General features: G+C 37.1%; 1 protein-coding gene across 1 annotated transcript; it reads left to right on the forward strand.

Annotated features, from left to right (window-relative positions):
* The first annotated feature begins 870 nt into the window (after positions 1 to 870).
* On the forward strand, positions 871 to 16,326 carry LOC131959695 (glucagon-like peptide 2 receptor). Its single transcript, XM_059324910.1, has 13 exons — positions 871 to 1,257; positions 5,670 to 5,766; positions 6,400 to 6,504; positions 8,023 to 8,144; positions 8,259 to 8,365; positions 10,298 to 10,454; positions 10,565 to 10,724; positions 12,062 to 12,122; positions 12,222 to 12,288; positions 13,757 to 13,845; positions 14,162 to 14,300; positions 14,389 to 14,430; positions 15,850 to 16,326. Exons 1-13 carry the CDS (start codon positions 1,162 to 1,164, stop codon positions 16,216 to 16,218), a joined length of 1,611 nt encoding a protein of 536 aa, XP_059180893.1. The 5' UTR covers positions 871 to 1,161; the 3' UTR covers positions 16,219 to 16,326.
* Positions 16,327 to 22,669: the final 6,343 nt, after the last annotated feature.

The following is a 22,669-nucleotide window of genomic DNA, read 5'->3' on the forward strand; positions in this document are numbered from 1 at the left end:
ATTGTTACATGTGCAAGAATGGTCGTTTGGGCTGACAAAGGCTCCATTCAACCTACTTTTTAAATTTATTTTGAAGCGTTTATTCAAGGTAAAATAGTTACACAATCTCTCTGTTGAAACAAATGAATGAAACAATCATGTAATAATAGTGTTATAATTCCCACACTTCCATTCCCTGTGAGCAACCTTTTAAATGAAATAGTTTTGTCTGAAATATGCAGAGAGGCGGGCACCGTGCAGGGCACAAGGCTTGTACAGGCAACTTTGGCTCCCGTCTCCTCCATCTGCTGGGAGTGTTTGGCTTTAGTGCTGATAGTTTACACTAGGTCCCCATTAGTGTCAGAAAAGCTGCGTGATGCTCAGTTACTGTGTGAGATAGCTAAACAGAAGGGAGGGGTCAGTGTCTGCCCTCTATGTCTACAGCACAGGTGGCATTTGTGTGCGTGTGTGTGTGTCTGTGTGCATGTTTGAAGCTTTTTAATGTATGTGCATGTATTTAGGTGTGTATGTATGCTCCTAATGGCCGTCGGTACATTAGACCTAACCGGTGTGCCCATTCGCTCCTGTGTGATCAGTTTTCCTGGACAACGAAGTTAGTCCAGTTATGTAGCCGGCTCTCCCCGGGGCCTTATCTTGATTGGTTGGGGGAGGACGGGGCGGGAGAGGCGATCTCTCTCTGAGGATCCACAGGCGCTCTCAGTTGTGTTGTATCTATAGGGAGTACAGACAGATCCACCTCATCACAGCCTCAGAGGTCTTCATGGACAGGAGGACTGGAAGTGCAGCCGAGGACTTTTTCACCAATCAAATGAAGTTTATCATTAGGAGGTGACTTTTCTGCCGAGTCAGTTTATTGAAAGAACCATAACATAGCTTTGATTCTTCAGAAATTGTTGGATCAAACATCAAGAAGGTTTTGAGGAATTAAAGGGAAGTTGTGGATTACGGCAAGCATCACAGACTGGAGAACTGGGAACATATTCATCCTCCAAATTCTGAATATTCTGGAGTGTGGCGAGGCAAGGAGAGCTGTGCTGACTGGACTAAGGGAGATAAAGCGAGGATGAGTGAGAGGCCCCGTGAGTGCAGAGGTGAGGTATGAGGTGGCAAACCACCCAAGGAACCAGAAACCTGCTGCCTTCAATGTAAACACACAGCACCATGCCGACCCTGCTGCCGACCTGGCACAAGAGGAGCCGGACCACAGCAGGACACACATTCCTGCTGCTACTCTTCTTTGTTGTCTTCAACCACCAGGTAAATAAAGCCTAACCTACACCTCCATGCACACATGACATTAAGTTACTAAAACTGCACATATATCTACTAACTTTACATGAAACCTATTAGAAATTGGAAGAATTTCATGTCTTGCCCATACAAATATGTATATTTATGAATGTGTGGTACATTCATTGAGATATATGCTGCACACTAAAAAAACACATGCCTCAATAGAAATGTGTAATTACACATACATTCTTAGGATATTGTGAAGTATATGTGACATACATGTCAAATATATATATTTTTCATTGATTTTAAATTGATTTAAAAAAAAATATTTATTTACTTTTTTCTCTATAGATGTACGTATATAATATATGCTTATATTGGAGTTATGTTATGTACATATATATCCACTCAAAGCCTGTCAGTATATGTTGCTATTATACATGTTAATATAGTAAGATTAAAATATTTTTGTTTAAAATGAATAACAAAAACATGTTATATAAGCATTAAGCAATAAGCATTCATAACTTTGTATATATTTTGTTTATATATACATTAATATTTAAATTAAATATATATTGTTAACATATATGGTCGCAGCATATACAACCAGCTCGATATTCATAACTTACACATTAAAATATATGTACATATAATATATCTGTATATTGTAGACATAAAATTGTATGTACATATATCCACCCCAAAGCCTGTAAATATATGTTGATATTGTATATGTTAACACAAAAGATAGACATGTAGGTTGAAATTTTTTTTAAGCATACGTAAGTCATACTATAATACTATACTATACTATACTATACTATACTATACTATACTATATAATACTATGCATATATGTTGTTCTCATAAATTTGCATATATAAAATAAAATATAGATTGATATTTTAATATATGGTTGCAACATATTCTATCATATATAATGAATCATATTGATATTTTTAATGTACGTACATATATATGTTTTATAATGTATATATATATATATATACATACACATTCAGTATATATATGTTTATATGCATAAATATAAATACTTGCACAACAAAGCCTGCCAATATATGTTAATATTATATATCTATATAATTAAAATGTATGTTGAGATGTCTGTTTGTAAGATTAATAAGACAAATGTTTAAAAGCAGTGAATACAGATTTTTTTGTACTTTTTGGTATTGTACAAATACCATCTGAAAATGACTCAAATAGAAATCTATATCTTCATATATCCAGCGGATGTACTTAATATATATGATGATAATAAAATATATCATATACTGCTTTATAGTTAACATATATGGCAACATCAGTCTTGATATAGGAGCATATATGTCATATAAGTGTCAAATAAGTATTATTTATCTTTGAACTTCACATGGAGTTACAGTCAAACCTGCTGCTGTCTGACTTATGTCACATAGTCAAAAGTCCCTTAATCTTTAACACTTCATTTTAATATAATTTTTTAAAAACAGAAAATGGCGCTATGAAACATTCTCTGCCTCATCCGTATGATGCAATAAAACATTAACATTCTTTTTTTTAATCTAAAATTAGTCTTTTTTTTAATAGGAGTTTGGCTACAGGAGGTCCCACTGCTCATATTTATGTTCTGCACTATCTGCTTATGAAATCATTGCCTGAAAGTGGCAGTTTAGTGATATGCTTGAAATACAACTTGTTTTGGAAATCAAAACAAGCGAGGGGCGTGTTTTTCTCAAGTAATGAAATAAAATTGCAAAGATACACAGAAATACACTGTAATAAATTATTCTGTAGTCATTTCATTTTACTTAATATATTTGATAAAATGTATTAAATATAAATGCGTCCTTGATTTTGAGGCAGTTGTTTAAGTAACTTAAATATAAAAATGTTTGAGATAGAATCTACTTATTTTGATCACATCAAATATAATCTTTATGTGTATGTAATTCTAAATCAAGAGCATTTTGAATGAATCCAACACAAAAGAATTAGTCCGTTTTCAATTGACACTTAACACTTCGTGTTAAGTTGTTATTAACTCAACTTGTAACGTAGTTAGATTGCGTGCAATCTGTTGCCTCAATTTTATTGAGTAGCTATTGTTTATCTTTTACAGGGTTTATAGGGTGCTTGGCTTTCCTTTTCAACATTATAAAGCAGTGAATTATCAATCGAGTTAGGAGTCTGCAGGTTTAGTCTCATGGGAGACGACAGAGAGGACAGGGAGACAGCAGCACTTGTCTTCCCTTCAGCCGTGGTGGCGCTCTGGACAGGGTCTTGACAAGACGAGCCTCTGAGAATCGAAGCGTCCTCTGTCAGCTCGCTCACATGAGAAATCTTTGTGACACAGGTGGCGGATGAGCCACCAGGCAGCCAAACGGACACGCAGAGGTTGCAGAGTTCAGCTGTTTCCTCACTGGGGCGTGAAGATCGGGAGTGTTCGGCCGAGATAGGAAAGCCACTGTCCTCCATCCTGACTCTGAATTATAAATGACAGAGATGACAGCTGCAGTCTGAAGTTTGCTTCTCAAATAAAGAATATGCTGAGTTGTTTCACTAATGACGGCAAATTAAGGAAGTTTCATGAGCATTCATTAATATAATGGCTGTCAAATACAATAACCTTTAGTCAGGGACACACCCACACACTGGCATCAAGAATAAATAGAGAGGTGTGTTTGCATTGCTGCAGGCATGACACTAATGCAGAAAGCCAGGCTGATGAATTGCCTGTGTCAATTACAGATTACACCCAGGTGAAAATGTGCCCTCTGTAAGTGAGAGTGGTTCTTATTAAATACTCCCACCAAGTGGGTACACACAAATACTGCAGCATCCAGAGCTCACCACAGACATTCAGAGGCTGCAAATACAGTGAATAAAACTTGAGAAACATATAATTCATTTGATTAAATCAACTCATCGTATACTAAAAAAACAATTTCATATAGATAAGTCACTCTTCAGCCCCGCATTGTGTTTTTGTCAGCATCATCAAGAAGTTATCATCATAACTACAGTCTCGTCACTTAAAATTATGTCTTAACTGAACTTAAAATGGCAATTACATATTAGACTTCCCAGCATGCATCATATTTGGGTTAAAAGTCAAGTCAAGTTTTTTTTTTATATAGCACATTTCATAAGACAGGCTACTAAAGAGGATTAGAGCCAGGTAGGAGAAAAAAAAATGTTTTTTTTCATTATGCAGTTTGAGAAAAAAAAGTTGAAATGTGGAGAATAAAGTTGAAATACGATTTCGAGAAAAAAGTCAAAATGTTAATAATAATGTAAACTTTCTGTGTTCAGTAAAGTTGGAAAGATATTCAAAGATTGGTTGTTCCCGTGTCAGTAGGCCATCAGAACAACATTGCTTTAGAGAAACAGCGTCTATCCGAACAATTATATAGACTGAAAGCCACAATCTGATTTTCATCAATGTCATAAAATGAGCAATAACCACAATATTTAAGGATGTAGTAGTTCCAAAGAACCCTGACACATAATTGAGCTGATATTAGTAGTAGGTTAGTACAACTCTTATTTTGGTGTTTTTATTGCAGACTCAAACTCAGACAGTTTTATTGTCATTCAAACCACAGCATTGAAGAACAAAATATTGTTTCCCAGGTCTCGGTTAACATTACTAAGATTAAAGCATAAAAAAATATAAATGTCAGTTCTTAAATAAATGAACTAAAAATGTGAAATTAAGACATATATTAGATGTATTGAGGGAAATGAGGTTGTAGCTTACAGTCTACTTTACCAAACTCAAAAACTTTACTTTATTCTCGTCATTTCAGCTTTTTTCTCAAAGTGCATAAGGAATTTTAGTTTTTCCTACTAATGTGCGAAACAAAACAAAAATAGGCAAAGGTCATACATGACAAAAACATATAAACTAACAAGATAAAAAGGCATCATGCATATAGAAACACAGAAAAACACACAGGAAGGTATTATAATTAAAAAAGTGTCTTTTTATACATACACTCAAGAGTCTTCTTAGTTTTTTTTACATTTTGGTACGTTATGTGGCATTTCCGTTCCTTTTCCTTTTATTTCTTTAGTCTAAGTTTAACACCTGACGTCAAATGTTGTTTGATTGTGGTTTGCACAGAGTACTTAGGCCTGCTGCCTTTTTATGGGTTTATTAGGGCATATCCTGATGCTAATTACAAATCAAATGTGATTTACTCTCTTCTGAGAGTACTCTGTGCACATTTAATTAATCCCATGTGGGCTTTTCTTATTTTCCTCTTATTGCTTTGTGTGAAGACACAAAATAAGAAAAGAAAAATAGGAATAAATTTAATCATGAGGCCAATCGGTTTGTCGGATGAAAATTATACAAATCTTTTATGTACACTTTAATGCTTCTTAAATATAACTCTTCACTCTCTTTATAATTCCACCTGCAGGTAACAGGCTCAGTGCTTGAAAGTCTGATCGCTAAACGGACTGATTACTGGGAGAGCTGCAACAGAACTCTGTCAACAAGTTCACTCTCAGTAACTGGTGAGCCTCCTGTCGAGTGTTGATGATGGTGTTAATTATCTTGATTGTTTTTACCTTTGTCAAATTTAACCCTCTGGAGTCCATCTAATTATTGAAAATACACGTTTTATTTACAGTAATAACTTTATTTATGTATGATATGTAGACAAGCTGAGAAAGCCAGTTGAAAGTGCAATCATAGGAGCTTTCACAGTGTGACATTTATGTTTCTAGACCATTTTTAAAATGTGAATTTTCTTTCTACAATGAAAACAATTACTATTTTTAATTTACATGCAAATAGACTGTTTTGTAGTTTTATTATTTATTTTTTTTTTTTGCTGTTTTTGTATGTATAAATGGTAAAAAAAATTAAATTAAAATCAAAAAATTAAAAAAAAGGTACATTTCCATAGACACCTGTGTCTTATGTTTGTATTTTGGGTTCCTGGCAGCTTTATACTTTGTTAATTAAAATAAAATGAAAAATCTGACTGATAGCCAAGTTTGTGTGGAGAAAAAGGAGCCATTTATGTGATGTAAGGACAGACTGAAAGATGTTAACAGAGACAGAAACGAATGCATAGGAAGTTGACAAATTTGAACCAAAATCTCCTGGACTTCAGAGGTTTAAAATGATGTTGTTTTTTCCAGGAATCTACTGTAAAGGAACGTTTGACACGTTTCTGTGTTGGCCCTATTCATCTCCTGGAAATGTGTCTGTCCCCTGTCCTTCTTATTTACCATGGATCAGCGGGGGTAATGTTATCTTTTTCCACTTCACTTCAACTAATGTATGATGTTACAAATTAAATCATTGAAGTTTTGATTAAATTACATGAATGATTCCTTGAACTATTTAGACTGTTCATTCTTGTGAAGCGAATAATTCCTTGAGTGAATCACAAGACATGCTGATGTATGAGCTTGTCACAGGATCAAGTGTTTAACAGTGCAGTTTAATGGTTGAATTGCACTGTTCTACCTTATTGTCATGCTGTACTCTTCCATTGGTCACGTCAACTGCTACTATTGAGAACTTAATCTATAAATCAATCTGCCGTCTCTGATTCCTTTTAGCCAAAGGCATTGCCAAGTGTAAAACTGGTTCTACAGAAGGCCGGTCAGTTGGTTAGTTTTAGCGCAATCAAAATGTTCCCGTTAAGACAAAAACACACAACCACAGTGCACTGTGGTAGTCACCTGTCAATCACAAGTAGCCCTGCCCTAAAGGATACACCCTGCTTTATCATTTATTTTCCTCTATTAATTGTTGTATTGGTAATACTTTATTATATTTTTACTTGTTTATTTGTTTATATATCTAGTTTATACGACGGCGTATTAGGGTCAAGAATGAAAAAAATAAAAATACGGATCCGGGGGAGGGGGGTAATATTTCGAGAAAAAACTTGGGGTTCCGGGGTTCCTTGACAAAGACCAAACACTATTTTTCCTACTTTTTTTTCTCATAAATTTGCTACTTTTTTTTTTATTGTAGATTTGCCACTTTTTCCCTTATAAATCTGCAACTGTTTTCTGGCAAATTTGCCAGTATTAATCTCGTAAATCTGCAAGTTAATTTCTTATAGATTTACCACTTTAATCTCGCAAATTTTAAAAAGTTTTTTTTCAAAATATTACCCCCCTCCCCTGGATCCATATTTTTAAAATGTATTTCTCCTACATGGCCCTAATACGCCGTCCTAAGTTTATACAGCTGTTCACTATTTATTGTTTTCTGCTATCCACTTTCCTGCTGTAACACTTGAAATTTCCCCGCTGTGGGACAAATAAAGGAATTGTAATCTTAATCTATGATTTTCAAAATGAACATCATGCTGTATTAAAGAAGACTTTAAACTAGTGATTGAGACTATAAACTCACAGGAATGTTTACTGAGGTAATAAACCCAAGTGAGAAGTAGGCTCATTTTCCTATTGGCTTTCATACAATCTGACTTATTTTTGCAACAAGTGAGGCGCCCCCTGCTGGCCATTAGGAAGAATGCAGGTTTAAGGCACTTCCAGTTTGGTTTCACTTTTTGTTCCTTTGTCAGTTCGTCATCATTGCTGTTAGCTGTTATTTTTTAAACCTGCCTGCCTTTGCATTCTCTATCAAGTGAAAAAAGAGAGGGATAGATATTTTGGGATTTAGCTGTACAATAGCATAAAAACAACAACAAATTCCCAAAACAGGTTAACATCATTTCTCTCCTGTCACTGTGTCGACAATAGAAACTGCATATTTCTAATGTGTCTTAAAATTACCTGCAGACAGCTCCAGGAGGGCACACAGAGAGTGCTTAGAGAATGGGAGATGGCGACGCAAGGAGAATTCCTCCGAGCCGTGGAGGGATGATTCAGAATGTAAGGAGGACCAATACTTTAAAGATAAGGTAAGGAGGGTTTAGTTTCTGCACCCCAAATATCTCTTTATTGGGAACATCTGAGGAGGCGTTGTTATTCTCACCATCAGTTTTCATTGTGTGTGTGTGTGTGTGTGTGTCCAGGAGGACGAAATGCTTCGCCAGACAGCCCTCAGGCTCATCTCTGTCATTGGCTATTCCCTGTCCCTGTCCTCTCTCACACTGGCTACTCTCCTGATGGGCGTGCTGAGGTCAGTGTCGGGGGGTAGAGGGGTTTCTGATGGTCATACTATTAAAAATGGTACATTTTGTGGTGGATAAAGGATAATTCCCTTTTATTACAAGTTGGATCTGATTTGCACATGATTTGCGATGGTCAAGTATATTTGTTGTCGTAATATACATTTTGTAATTCCCCATTTGGTGACCAAATAACTGCTAGTTAAGGCTAGTTGGCTGCCATGTAATGGTAAATTGGCTGCATTTGTACAGTGCTTTTCTAGTCCTAGCGACAACTACAAAGCAAAACAACATTTACCCACACATTTATATTCTGGAGCCACCTGCTCGTCAGTAAGGAAAGCACATGAGACACTTACCAAACAGTTCTTCATATGCTTCATAGTGCTATTTGTGCATAGAAACTCCACAGGGTTCCTTTAACAGTTTGAAAGTACTACATTTTAGTCTATAAAATGTGGTGAAGTTTGTTGTTTAGTCTAAAGTCATGTGTTCAATAATACAAAGTACCTATATCAGTACACATGCCTTCTTTTGTTTTTAATATATGTTTTAAAGAGAGTTTCATTACAGTATACACTCACTGGCCATTTTTATTAGCTAGCTTTATTACCTAATAAAGTAATATAGATCAGCAGATTGTGAAATATTCAGACCTGCCAACCTGTCACCAGGCAACCATCCCACATTTAAAGCATAGACAGTTTATAAATAATGGACATAGTCACTGTGACGTCGCCCATTAGTTTGTGTTTGAAGCATTGAGTTTGCTGTTGCGGTTGTCACCATCTTGCTTTAAGTCCGTCGCCATCTTTGTTTTTTGAAACCAGGAGAGATATTTGGAGAGGGGAAGAGCGAGGACGGGTGTATCTAAAAGTAAACTCTTAACGCTAAAACAAAATGTACGTTACTTACCAGAAACATTCAACAGCCGACTCCTTGGAGTGTCTTTTAGTACAACCACTGAACAAGACATTTTTAAAAAAATTTAAAAGTTCTGACAAAAACACGGCAAACAGGTTCACAGCTATTTAGATGCACACAGTGCTGTGGATACACATTGTTTTGTTCTGCTTCTCTCCTGATGGCATCTCACCTTGTCAACAACAAGGTAGCCACGGCCAAAATAATAACCTGCTTTATCATCCATTTTCCTCTAAATGGAACCATTATTTACACAGTTAACATCATATTGTATTGAAGGAGACTTGAAACTAGCGATTAAGACCATAATGATGCCACAAATATTTTTTCTGAGGTAATAAATCAAGTGAGAAGTAGTCTCATTTTGTATTGAGATAGATAGGACCGGAGTTCTTTTGCAACCGCCATTGGCGACTTGAAATTTGGAAAGAATGCAAGCTTAAGGCACTTCTGTGTTTGCTTCACTGCTCAGACTGGTTCAAAGACACATAAATCACCTTCCTTACCCATTCTGATGCTCGCTAAAGGCCTAAATGCATTGAGTTGCTGCCCTGTGATTGGCTGATTAGATATTTGCGTTAACAAGCAGTTGCACAGGTGTACCTAATAAACTGGCCATTAATTATATTCAGATTGGAGCTGTACTATTCTGAAAGCAGTACTAAAGCAACTATTTCTCATGCTACACAGCTATTTGTCCTCCATGTCATGATGCAGCTTCTATGAGTCATTCTGATAGAGCATCAGGTACAGGACAGATTAACTAGCCTTCACTATACTGATGATCTCAGTCTCACAGTACTGCAGATAACCCAATAAAAGGGAAGGCATAAGTAGATATTTACAAGAATATGATGATGAGCAGTCATTACAAATGACATTATAAATACCAGGAAGGGTTTCCATGTAGTTGCATGTACTTGATCATTTTTCATTATGTCATGACATAATGCTTTTACAGTTGCACAGAAGGTATGGATCAATGTCTTCCTCCAATTGCTCTTGTATCTACTTACCAGGAAGCTCCACTGTACCAGGAACTACATTCACATGAATCTGTTTGTATCATTCATCCTGAGAGCCATGGCTGTCATCTCGAAGGAAATCATATTATACGTCATGTATTCCAAGCTACCCAAAGACGACCCTGGATGGAACTCCTACTCAAGCTCCGTGGTATTAAAATACTGCCTTATTATTCCCGTATTAGCAGGCACTTAAGTAGTAGTAGGCCTATACAGTAAAGGAAACTCTTTCCAACACTACTTTAACATATTCTTCAACAGATTGCATTGATGTGTAAATTCTCCAAAGTGTGCATGGAATACTTTGTGGCCTGTAACTACTTCTGGCTCTTGGTTGAGGCCATTTTCCTCCACACGCTGCTCTTCACCGCTGTGCTGACTAAGAGACGTCTGCTGAAGAAATACATGCTGCTAGGCTGGGGTAAACCAAGAATACATTATTCTGTACAGTGTGTGTGTGTGTGTGTGTGTGTGTGTGTGCATGCATATTAGATAGAATGATCTATTGATGGTAAATCTTTACAGAAGAAGGGTCACAAGTCATAATTCTGACTTCAATTATCTAATTTTGACATTAATTAATTCTGACTTTATTCTCAGAATTCCGGCTTTAGTCCTTGAGTCCTGAGATAAAATTCTGAATTATGACTTTAATTTTTGAATTGTGAGAAGATGAAAAAAATCTGAAATCAAAGTTAGAATCCTGAATTTATTTGTTACTATTCTCCAAAATAAGAATTCTGACTTTAAATGAGGTCTCTTTCCTCATAATTCTAAGTATTTCTGACTTAATTCTCAGAATTCTGATTGTAAACTCAATATAAGTATTCTGACTAAACTGACTAGCGTAACTGAATCCCACATCGGAAAGCTTTTGGCTAACATTCTATCAAAATTTCACCTTAACTACTAATATATATATAAATGAGCATATTATTTTTCTGATCAATTAAGTGACGTAAAACTAGAGTCTAACTTTTTATCTTTGAGTCTGTATATTGTTTTAACCGTGTACGTTAGCCTAAGGTCTAACGCAAGTGAATTAGCCGTGCGCTAACTGTATCCCACATTGGACACTTGGATCTCCTCACTGTAAAACAATGGGAGCTGCTGAATTTTTCGGATGAAATTGGATGTTTCTGGGTAAGCCAAATAAATATCACCGTTATCAACCACCATTATCAACACACTTCTGTCCTTCACAATAAAATACAGTACATTAAAAATAAAGGTGTACTTTAGAGTGTCGCCCAAGTGTTCTTACTACTCTCATCAGATTAACTTTCATATTGTAATTAAACATGTAAATCTCCATGTACATCAATTACATTTCACATGTAGATTGTTGAATATGTACGAATCAATTATATAATTAAATATAAACACTGGTGGTGGTGATCTTATTCGAAATGACTGTGAAACACCGGAAAGTGCGGTATTGCAGATGTGCTTGTATCTGGGATAAAAGCACCCAACGGTGTCCGATGTGGGATACAGTCTCTATATAACTTTATTTTTTCCTCAGAATTCATGGAAGTTGGAATTATGACTTTATTCCCAGAATTCTGAAGTTAATCACAGAATTGTGACTTCAATCATGTAATTCTTAACTTCTGAATGCTAGACTTGACGTCATAACATTAAAGTCAGTATTCTTCTCTTTAGACTTTAAATTATTACTTTCAATCAGAACTCACATATAATACTCACATGGCCCTAACCCTGCTCCTGACATCTCATGATTTTGTTCTTTTTCAGGAACACCAATTTTGTTTGTAACACCGTGGACAGTGGTCAAGATTTTATATGAAAACACAGAGTGAGTTTTTTATGTCATCCTTCACAATAGAATAACTAAATTTGAATTAATTAAAATGTTCTCCACTGCTTGACTTTTTAAACTTCTTTCATTCCTCAGATGCTGGTCAATTGTGAACAGATGGTTCTGGTGGATAATAAGAGGCCCGATTACATTATCAGTGCTGGTAAGTAAAGTTAACGTTATCCTTGAAAGCCTTTAAGAACCACAGAACAACCTAAAGTTCACTCTATGCCGTCTGCTCCTGTGAGTCTTGTTCCTCTGGTGCCAGCCTTCGAGTAAATGCAAATCTGATTTCATACTGCATTTAATGCTTCCTGTCTTGTGAGATCATGTGATATAGAAGCTGCTGAGTAGTCGGGTAATCACAAGCATGACGGATTACTGATTTCTTGATGTACAAATTAGCATTGACAAAACATTCTCAGATGCACATTTTCATGGATATTTAGTCTTGTCAGTCATTCAGTCACCAGTTTTTTCAGATGCATTTTTGTTAAGTCTCCTCTGGATGCAGTGGTGGAAAAATTACACACTGCAAAATGTCTCATTTACAAGGAAAGTCATGCATTCAAAACTTACTTAAGTAAAAGTCCCAAACTACCAGCATCAAAATGTATTAAAAGTAAAAGTACACATTATACAGAAAGGACCCATTCATATCTTCTTCCATCTTGTATATATTCTAAATATATTATTGGATTATTATTATTATTGATGCATTTATGTAAGCAGTGTTTTCACTTTAAAGATAGGGCTCATTTTGACTACTTAATATACTGTTACAACTAGTTCTCCAACCTAAACAACAGAATAGACCGTTTGTTAAAACCATCCATAACGACACTTATGAGCTTTTGTCAAAATGATCGTTTTGTGGCTCACGGTACAGTGGATCGTTCTAAAAATAGCACACGTCATTACAAAAACGCATAGGGCTCGTGGTTGTAAAAAAAAGCTGCGGTTTCTGTAAATTTAGGCTACAAAACCACTGACCTAGGTTTAGAGCAAAAAACTTCCTGGTTAGGCCTTATAAAAGATAGCTTTAACAGTAAATATATGTACATAAATGCCGGAAGTGAAGTAGTTACGAGGGTCATGTAAGAAACGTAAGTTACAATAAAAAAAACATAAGTTACATAAAAAGTCGTTTACTTCTATTTTCATATGGGACAAGTATCCAGTTCTCTTGGAGGAAATGTGCTCCATGTTGGACCCATCTGCCCTGAATGTGAATCATGTGAATCATTACTACCACATTTGCAAGACTGCGGCGGAAGACAGTCTAAAGCGTAATTGTGAATCGTATTTTGCTTCATGTACAAACGCCTTATATTGACGTTTTTGAGGGGAGACCAGTCTGACTGTTATTAGGTTTCATAATTTAAAAAAAAGTCTAATCCCTTTAAATGTATCATGTTTTTATGTTAAAATTGACCTGAAAAGTACCTAAAGCTGGCATGTAGTGGAATAAAAAAGTACAATATTTGCCTAAAAAAGTAGTGGAGTCGAAGTATAAAGTTACATCAAATGGAAATACTCAAGTAAAGTACAAGTGACTCAAAATTGCACTTAAGTCCAGTACTTCAGTCACTGTACTTGTTACATTCCACCACTGTCTGGTTGTGTTGCAGGTCATTTTCTTCATCTTCATCAAGATTCTGATGCTGCTGCTGTCCAAGCTGAAAGCAGATCAGGTGAAATTTACAGACTACAGATACAGGTATTTTCCCTGCCTTGGCTCACTGTCAGGAAACATGTTTGACCTTGAGAGCTATTTCCTAAATGGTGTCTTTAAACAGTGGAGTAGGTTCCTGATTAAATATTTAAATGTCAATCATTCCCATGAACCGGACAAATTTAAATGTCACGCCTTCAAGCTCTAGCCTCTAAATACCATAAATGTCACCAAGGGAGGGAAGCTCAAACATACTTACTAATCAGTCCTTTCTCCTCTGGTTTGTCCTTTGTGCCAGTATATATTTTATGACCTTTTCTCTATCCCAACAGTCTATAATATTTTTGTTTATGCTCTTCAGCTTGGCCAGAGCCACACTGGTACTGATTCCTCTGCTGGGAATCCATGAAGTGGTCTTCACTGTGCTGATAGATGAGTGTGTAGAGGGCAGAAGTCGCTATGCCAGAAACTTCATCAACCTCACCCTCAGCTCGTTTCAGGTAACACCTGTAAAGTTGATCACATTCAGTGCATGGCAAGTCATTTGGTTCTAAATCCACATTAACCTTCATTTGTGACCTTTTTCAGGGCTTCTTGGTTGCTGTGCTGTACTGTTTTGCTAATGGAGAGGTACATTTCTTTGATTTTTAAACTTTAAAGCTGCACCAGTTAATATTTGTTATATTAGCAATAGTTCAAATGACTGGGATGTGAAGCTGTCATTTATAATGACAAATCCACAGAGAATTATCATCCAACATGGGTTCCCCCTCAGAGCTTTATGGGCTCTTTTATCTCATTGGGCCTCGTTTACCACCCATTCTGGAGAGGAAATGTCCTTTTAAAACCCACTGAAGCAGTTTTCATGAACATTCTGACATTCACGAATATTTTCGTATTTGGGATTTGTCCTTAGGTAAAAACAGCATCTACGCACACTAAAGAGCACACATTTGTTCAAAAATAATTAGTCATTGGATTTTCATTATTATGCAGTTGTATAATATTATAGTATTACAATAACATTTTCATCATTTATAATGTATTTTTAGGAATTAGTTTCATTATTTGACAAAGTACTATGGTCTTTACTACACTAACACTTGTGAATTCAGAACAACCACCATCTAATAGGGCACCACAGGAATAAGTTCTTAAGCATTTTAGTGCCATGGGGATCAATGGAGGATTTTGAATGGGTTTTTGGTTGGATGTCTGAAATAAGGTCTGTGGTCAACACAAGCTTAGAGATGTTTTATTGTACGACATAAAATACATTAAAAAAAACACCCACTTGTTAATTTTGGAGTTTTTATGTGTCCTTAAAAAGGCGGTTGCTAACAAGTGGCTAAATGAGACTACAGTGGTTGTCAGGGACATTAAACATCATCACGCCGGACATGGGTGACAACTCATTGGTTCACCTCACAGCCTCTAGTCGTATTTTTCAGTGCTCTTGTAAACTCTTTTTAAATTTTAAATTAAGTTAATAAACAATTTATTAGGCTACAGTTTTGCTAGCTTGTCAAAACCGCTGGTTAGCTTCAATGTAAGCATCAGAAACGTGTGTTTTCCACAGAGCTTATTTTCTGCAATGATCCAAAATCCAATGCAAAAATCCCATAGGCCAATTCTCAATAGTCACCATAGCGATGCTACTTCCGGGTTGGCTGACAGAAATACGTCATATCGTTTGCTCTCTAATAAGTAAATGATTATGCTATTTATAGGCTATTTATAGTGGGCCTGCTTTTGTTTTGTTTTTAGATAATTTCTTGGCTTTTTGCCCTTTCTATAGTAGAACTGAAAATAGACTGAAAAAAGGGGGTGAGGGGATTGTGTATAACATGCAACAAAAAGAACGCAGAACATAGGGTGTACATTTATAAAAATTTAATCAGTTTGAACATTAAATATCTTGTCTTTGTAATGTATTCACTTGTGTTTAGATTGAAAAGAATTGGTCAATTATTGCATTTTGTTTTTATTTGTGTTTGTCATGTAGTGGTATAACTGGTGACTTTTTTTTTTCTTTATGCTGGAATTTAGGTCCAAGCTGAACTGAAGAAGCGCTGGCAGCTTTTCTTGTTCACCAACCACTTCCAGGTCAGGAGCTGTTTTCAGAGTGTCCCCCTCAAGCACCTCTGGAAGTGCACTCGAGGACGCCATCCACATCGCTCTCGGCAGAGTGACTCCTACGACGAGGAGGGCACCTCCACAACACATCCGCACCTGCTTCAGGTGGCTGTACATGGAGGAGGTGGGGGACTTGGACTGGGAGAGGTTAAAGGTCAGGGGTCGAAGGGCGGTGGCACAACAGGGCTTGACTTTCTCACCAGGAAGAGCCTGTCCAGCAGTGATGGAGAGATCACTCTCGGAGAGACTATGGAGGAAATTCTGGAGGAGAGCGAGTTCTGAACAAGCTCTTTAGCTTGGTTGGTAGTGGGACGATGGTATATTAGCAAAATTGTCTTTATTTAACAGATGTACATCGTCTCCAGTCTAAGAACTACAACAGAGGATGGGTATGGGATGGGATGGGAGGATGGGATTCTTGGGTGATCAAAGTTCACCAAAGTTAATTGAGATGTGATTTCATTAGATTTCATTTATTTGGCTGTGAAATTTCACAGTTATTATGCTGGTCTCACCAGGCCTTAATGAGCACAGGAACACCAACCAGTGCTCATTAAGGCCTGGTACAACTACTAAAGTTGCCATGTGTACGCTGCTGTGTGCACTGTACTTAAACATCCCATACGGTGATATTACTACTTCTTTAATGTGATGTATTTGCTGTTGTGTCAGGACAGCGAAGAATTGCTGTTGGGTACAAACCAAAAGACTATTAGCAACCCAGTTACCAGCATACATGTTGGTATTGTGCCTTTCTGCAAACCACAGATGTGTTGAATATCGACATTTCTGAACCACTGCCACCTCTTGTCATTCCCTACTCATGACGCACTGGGTCACAGCCTTAAACGTGTGGTTAATGTTGTGAATTCAAACAAAAACTACTTGCACTAGAACTTCAAGATAACAATTAAGCAACAAAACTATGTATACTCAGTCTTCATAAGCTAAAGCTAGCAAACCTTTAGCTAAGTACCTCTACCTATGTGTTGCATTAGATCTACAATTTCGTCACTTGGATTGGCAGCACGCTCTTCTTGGTAGTTGTTTGGCTTAAAAGGTGCAGTTGGAGTTCATGGTGGTGTAAGACAGCAAGGTTCCATCTTCTGGTTCCAAACAGTAGGGCTGTTTCCACTACCGCAAATGAGGCGGGTCTCATTCGATGAAACGCCCTTAATTTGAATACCAGCTGTCCGGAGCGTACTTTTGTCGGGACTTTTTTCGTCCCTGTCGAAGAGCAGGGCCTTTTTTATCCCCTGAAAAAAAGCCTGGTTACTGATTGGATAGATCGCTAAGCGGGATGTGATGTACTAAGCGGGATGTGACGTAGTACTCTACCTGACAACAGCACAAGCCATTTGTAAAAGCCGGCAAAGCAGTGTTGCCAACTCAGCAACTTTGTTTCTATATTTAGCAACTTTTCAGACTCCCTTAGCGACTATTTTTCAAAAAAGCAACTGGAGACAAATCCAGTGACCAGCTTTTCTGGTGTTATTGGAGATTCCTTCTTACTCTTCTTAACAAGCAGCGGGGGTCGGCGGTGAAGGGGCACAGTCCTCCTGTAGCGTTCTCTCCCAGCTGCAGAGCCGGAGGGGATGTTAACCCCTTAGCGTCCAGTCTGCAAATTGCTTATAGGCTAACAGTTAGCTCTGTAGCAGTACAGTGTGTATGTGTTGCTGCTACAGGAAGTGTTCACTTAGCGATCTCTGTTTGTTTACAACAAGCAATGGACACCACCGGTTAATTGACGATCACTATGTTTATGATCAGCAAAGACGCTGTGCATAATTAGCCATGCTGCTTTCTTTATGATCAGCTGCTGACGTTGTGCACAGTTAGCGACGGCAGCCAAAGTTGAGTCTCTCATGTTTAATTCGTCTGATATTTGTTTGACCCCTCATAGAAGAAGTAGAGAGAAAAAACAACAACAAAAAGAGGTTGTTAATCGGACAACTTTAGCCACCCACAAGAGGAAGTGGAAGACTTCAGGAATTCAGGAACTTGATCATCCGAGCTGAATGCATTTCAAACAGATGCTATAAATCTTTCATATCGGCATGCAGGATTGCACAATGTCAACATTTTTTGCATGCAGCTGGGCTTGCTAATAGTTATGGACATTTTGATTGGGCAGAAAGGTGTTGAAAAAGTGTAAGGTACACCAACTAGCAGCATTGGGTCGCCACTGTCAATGCACTGTTTTAGAGAAGGCAATATTTTTACAGAAGGTGTAAGTTCCTATATTTCTTTTGAGCTTGGAGACACAGGGTAGATACACACTGCACAGTAGGTAGGAGGTTAGAGTCCCTTGGGCCTCCTAACAGGTTATTCCACCCATGTTGTTGTTCATACTGCTCTAGGAATATTTTGAACACCATGCAGTTTAGCTAGAAATACTCAAACTCTGATTGCTGACAAACCCTCTGGATAGAAGGGAGTTTCAGAAAATTTGAATGAATTTCAATATTTTCAATTTGTAGTCAATTGTAACAAACCACCCATTTTATGTTATCAGGCCATTCATTAACCATTATCCATTGTTATCAGCCTCAAACGTATGGGTTAGAAGAAAAAGACTCTACCTTAAAGAATGTACAGAAAGCTTTTATCGCTTCAAAGTTTTGTTAGGTTTCACTTTCAGTCTTGGTATAACTATGTGATTAGGTTTACGGAAAGTATGTGGTTTGGTTTAAGAAAAATAAACTACATAGTTACATTTTTGAAAGCTATGTCATGGTTGGGATTAAATACCTGAAGTTACCGAATAGACACAAGTAGGGACACTTACAGCAGATGTTCCCGACCTGTGTACTGTATGTGACCCGTCAAAATAAAATGTACAATCAAGGCAGTTTTCCACTACAAATTATTTAAACCCATATCCCACCATTAAAAAAAATCCATTCTGGTCTTTAAATGCCTTATTCAGTGGTATAAATGGTTATCTTTGATGAGTGCTCCACAGTTACAGCATAAACATACAATAATTACATGCAATTGTCAGCATATAATGTTCACTTTTCATATTTCTACTTTTCATATGTATACACACAGTAAACCTTTTACCATACAAATGCAACAGCAGCATTTTTCACCAATTTGTTTTATTTGTTTTATGTAAAATATACCATCTTACTATGTTAGGCCAGTTATTAATATCCATATGACACAGCATCTGGGTTGAAATGTGCATATAAATACAATGTATTTGTTGTCTGAATGTGAATAGTGCAAAAGCTCTATGTGCAGCAGGCTTTACCGTTTTCTATTCATATAGAGCTTAAAGTGTATCAAAGGAATTGTTGTACAGGTGAAATGATCACCCCATTTGTACATGTAGTCTCACAACAATGCATGTGCACAAATTAAACAGCAGTTAAACTGTTAGTGTTGTTTTCTTCTTCTCCTATTTCATGGTCTTGATGGATCTACAGCAGCTAAACTTTCTCTAGGTTTACTACACCTGCTGGCCAGATAGAAGGACATGAAAACCTATTTTAGCTACTACCCCAAACAAACCTATTCTATGTATGGATGTAATAAGTCCTACTGGATCTCTTGAAGATATGGAAAAGGATTAGGGCCAGGTAGGAGAACAAATGAGATGAGATCAAATTGAAATACAATGTTGAGAAAAAAGTTGAAATGTCGAGTATAAAGTCAGCTTTATGAGTTTGGTAAAGTAGACCGCAAGCTACAACTTGATTTTCCTCAATATGTCTAATATATGTCTAAAAAAATTCACATTCTGATGAGATACTGACACGGATCAACAAATCTTTCTTTCCAACAAGTAATTTATTTTTATTTTTTTTTAAATATTTATTTTGTAACCCATTTTATTTATCACCCAGTTTTTCCTATCGGGATCCTGGGTGCTACCACGTCCCTGTCGGTCTGGGGAGAGCCCTGAACTGAACTTCCTCCGATACATGCGGAGTTAGCAGACCGCTTCTTGTCACCGGACAGGGGGAGATTCCCCGGTGGGACGTAGCGCGTGGGAGGATCACGTTATTCCCACCGGTTCCTCTCCCCCCATCAGGCGCCCCGACCGACCAGGATCAATGCATGTTTTTGTGAGAGGTCCCTGTAAGGGGATCCTCGGGGGACACGGGGAGAACATGCAAACTCCACACAGAAAGGCCCTTTTGCTGACACCGACCAGCGCTACGGACACCGGAGACATGGAGGTGGGGACACGCCTTTAACGCCCACAGCGTCCTGGCGGGAATCGAACCCATGACCTTCTAGCTGTGAGGCGAGAGCGCTACCCCCCCTAGCACTAATCTCAAAGTATAGCTGAGATTCATGGGAATATCAGTCGTTTTGCAGGTATTTGTTCATAAACCAAATAATAATAATGGCATCAGAGGAAAAGCCAGGGAAAGTGATGACAATTATTCCTGGGGAACTGAATGTCTGAACCAAATTTACAGCAATCCATCCAAGATTATTATTATTTATTTATTTTTTATCTCTGCTGACTTTTTCATCCCTCCTTTAACCTTATGGTACAGTGTTGCCTTCAGGCAACATACCCATTTTTGGCCTGTCAAATTTCTACAATGCATGTTTTTGAGTGAAGCAATGCTTTAAAAAAAGAGGGAAGAGTATTAGGGAACCACTAGCAATGCTTTAATATGCCACATGACCTCAAGGAGGCCATATTGAAACCCTATTTTGCAGACTTTTCCAAAGGAAACAGCTTTGCCATTTTGTGCCACAAAAAAGCTCTCAAAACGTCATTTCCTGTCCCTTTCTCCATCTGGAAAAAAAATATTCCCACTAATAGGTGAGTAAACCTTCATTTTCGATAGTTTCATGCAAATTATTTTCTAATAAAATAATGAAAACTTGTTTAAATACAACTGTTGCCCTGAGGCAACAATGTAGCAATATGGAAAATTGCTATGTTGCCTCGAGGGAACAATGAACCATTATGGAATCAGCATAGCAGCATGAGATATTGGTGGTAGGTATATATATGTAATGTTCAAAAGCATACCATTCATCATAATTTTGTTTTGATCTTCACAATTTAACAAAGATGTATTTGATGTTGGTTGCAGTAAAGTAAAGTTCAGGCTATATACTATACTATACTATACTATACTATACTCTTTAGGTTATAGTCTACTATTACAACTGAGTTTTTCCAGATTATGTTTATTTGGTCTATTTAAGATTTTTTTTAAAAACCCACTCCAAACATTTTTTCCAAACTGGCATCCTAATGCGTACCATAGAGGGTTAAACAATTTCGACCATTTGGAGAGTTTATGGTTATTATAACTTCTCAGGTCTCATTTAAAGAGTCTCAGGTAACTCTTTAAATCCACCAAGGACTCCATCTGTGCAGGTGTAAATAAAATATTACAGCTATTTGTTTATGGGATTCACCCAGAAGGTCAGGCATTAATGTAACACACACTTATATCCTCACACTGAAAGGTTGTTAGTAGTTCTTCTTGCTCACTTGATGGGCTACAATTTCTTTCTTTCTTTCTTTCTTTCTTTCTTTCTTTCTTTCTTTCTTTCTTTCTTTCCTTTCTATTTGACTTATTTGCTCCCTGATTTTTTTCTTATCATCTTCTGAATGTCTATCACCAGATGAACTACAGTACTGTACACTGTAGCAATAAGCAGGGGACTACAGTCTTGCAGAGACGATCATGTTTGCTTGTTGTGTATCTTATTTAATCAACACAGATTAATTCCAATAGACCACACGCTGGGATTAGATGCAGCAATTTATCAGACACCTTAAGCTTGCATGCCTGAAAATCTGCTTGGGGAAAACACACATGCACATTATAACAACAACAACAACAACAACAACAACACTCCTCACTTACAATGGGTGTGTTCCCAACTGCCTTTAAGCAAGCATGAGTCACTCCCCTGCTCAAAATACCTACAATTAACCCAGCCCAGGTGGAAAACTGAAACTAAACTGTCTACAGAGTGGTTTCTCTCCTTTCAATCTGAATCAGCCTGACTTTAAGCGGGTTCACTCTACTGAGACTGCACTCCTGTCTGTAACAGAATCACACTTTTACTCTGTTCAATGACAATAAAGTTGAATCTAATCTAATCTAATCTAAAAATGTGTCCAAACCTCACAACGTATCCACTGTATAAAATGACCTGTTGTGGCCTCTAGGAAAATCAGCCTCATGTAACTTTACAACCATAAACTATAGACCTAGTGTATTCAAAGGATGTATGGCTTTTCAAGGTTTGCTGACAATAAGTGGGTTTCTCAGCAGTTTTTGGAAAGTGGAAGTGTTCATCGCCAGTTGGCAGAAAAATACAATTGTTGCAGAAATCTCCATTATGTCAGCACAGCATTTTTTATGGTGTTCATCAAGGCTTAGTGTCTGCCTCTGATGTATTTGTGATCATTTTTATAAATTCTAAAGTGGTCAAAAAGTGTAAAAGTTTAGCACCAAATGTGTGTAACAAATGCTATCAACCCAAATATTTCAACAATTTATGAGACATAATTGAGCATGTGATTGGTTTTCATATACTTCCATCATTATATTCTAAACCCTTATACACGCTTGACTTTGGACATTTGAATGGCTGCCTAACCAAAACACAATGTTTATTGCAGGATTATGACTAGAAAATCGAGAACATCTTGACCCAAATTAATCTTCAGGTCCCCAGTTATGCATTGAGGAAGTCTGGGGCCGGATTCACAAAAGTGTTCTTGATCAAAACTTAA

Source organism: Centropristis striata, chromosome 21 (assembly GCF_030273125.1).
Source record: "Centropristis striata isolate RG_2023a ecotype Rhode Island chromosome 21, C.striata_1.0, whole genome shotgun sequence".
NCBI lineage: Eukaryota > Metazoa > Chordata > Actinopteri > Perciformes > Serranidae > Centropristis > Centropristis striata.

Excerpts from the sequence above, each read along its gene's own strand:
- LOC131959695 (XM_059324910.1), top strand. The coding sequence starts at position 1,162 with ATGCCGACCCTGCTGCCGACCTGGCACAAGAGGAGCCGGACCACAGCA. Across the intron at positions 6,505-8,022 it reads TTTACCATGGATCAGCGGGG|ACAGCTCCAGGAGGGCACAC; the intron begins GTAATGTTATCT and ends AATTACCTGCAG. Across the intron at positions 10,455-10,564 it reads ACTCCTACTCAAGCTCCGTG|ATTGCATTGATGTGTAAATT; the intron begins GTATTAAAATAC and ends ATTCTTCAACAG.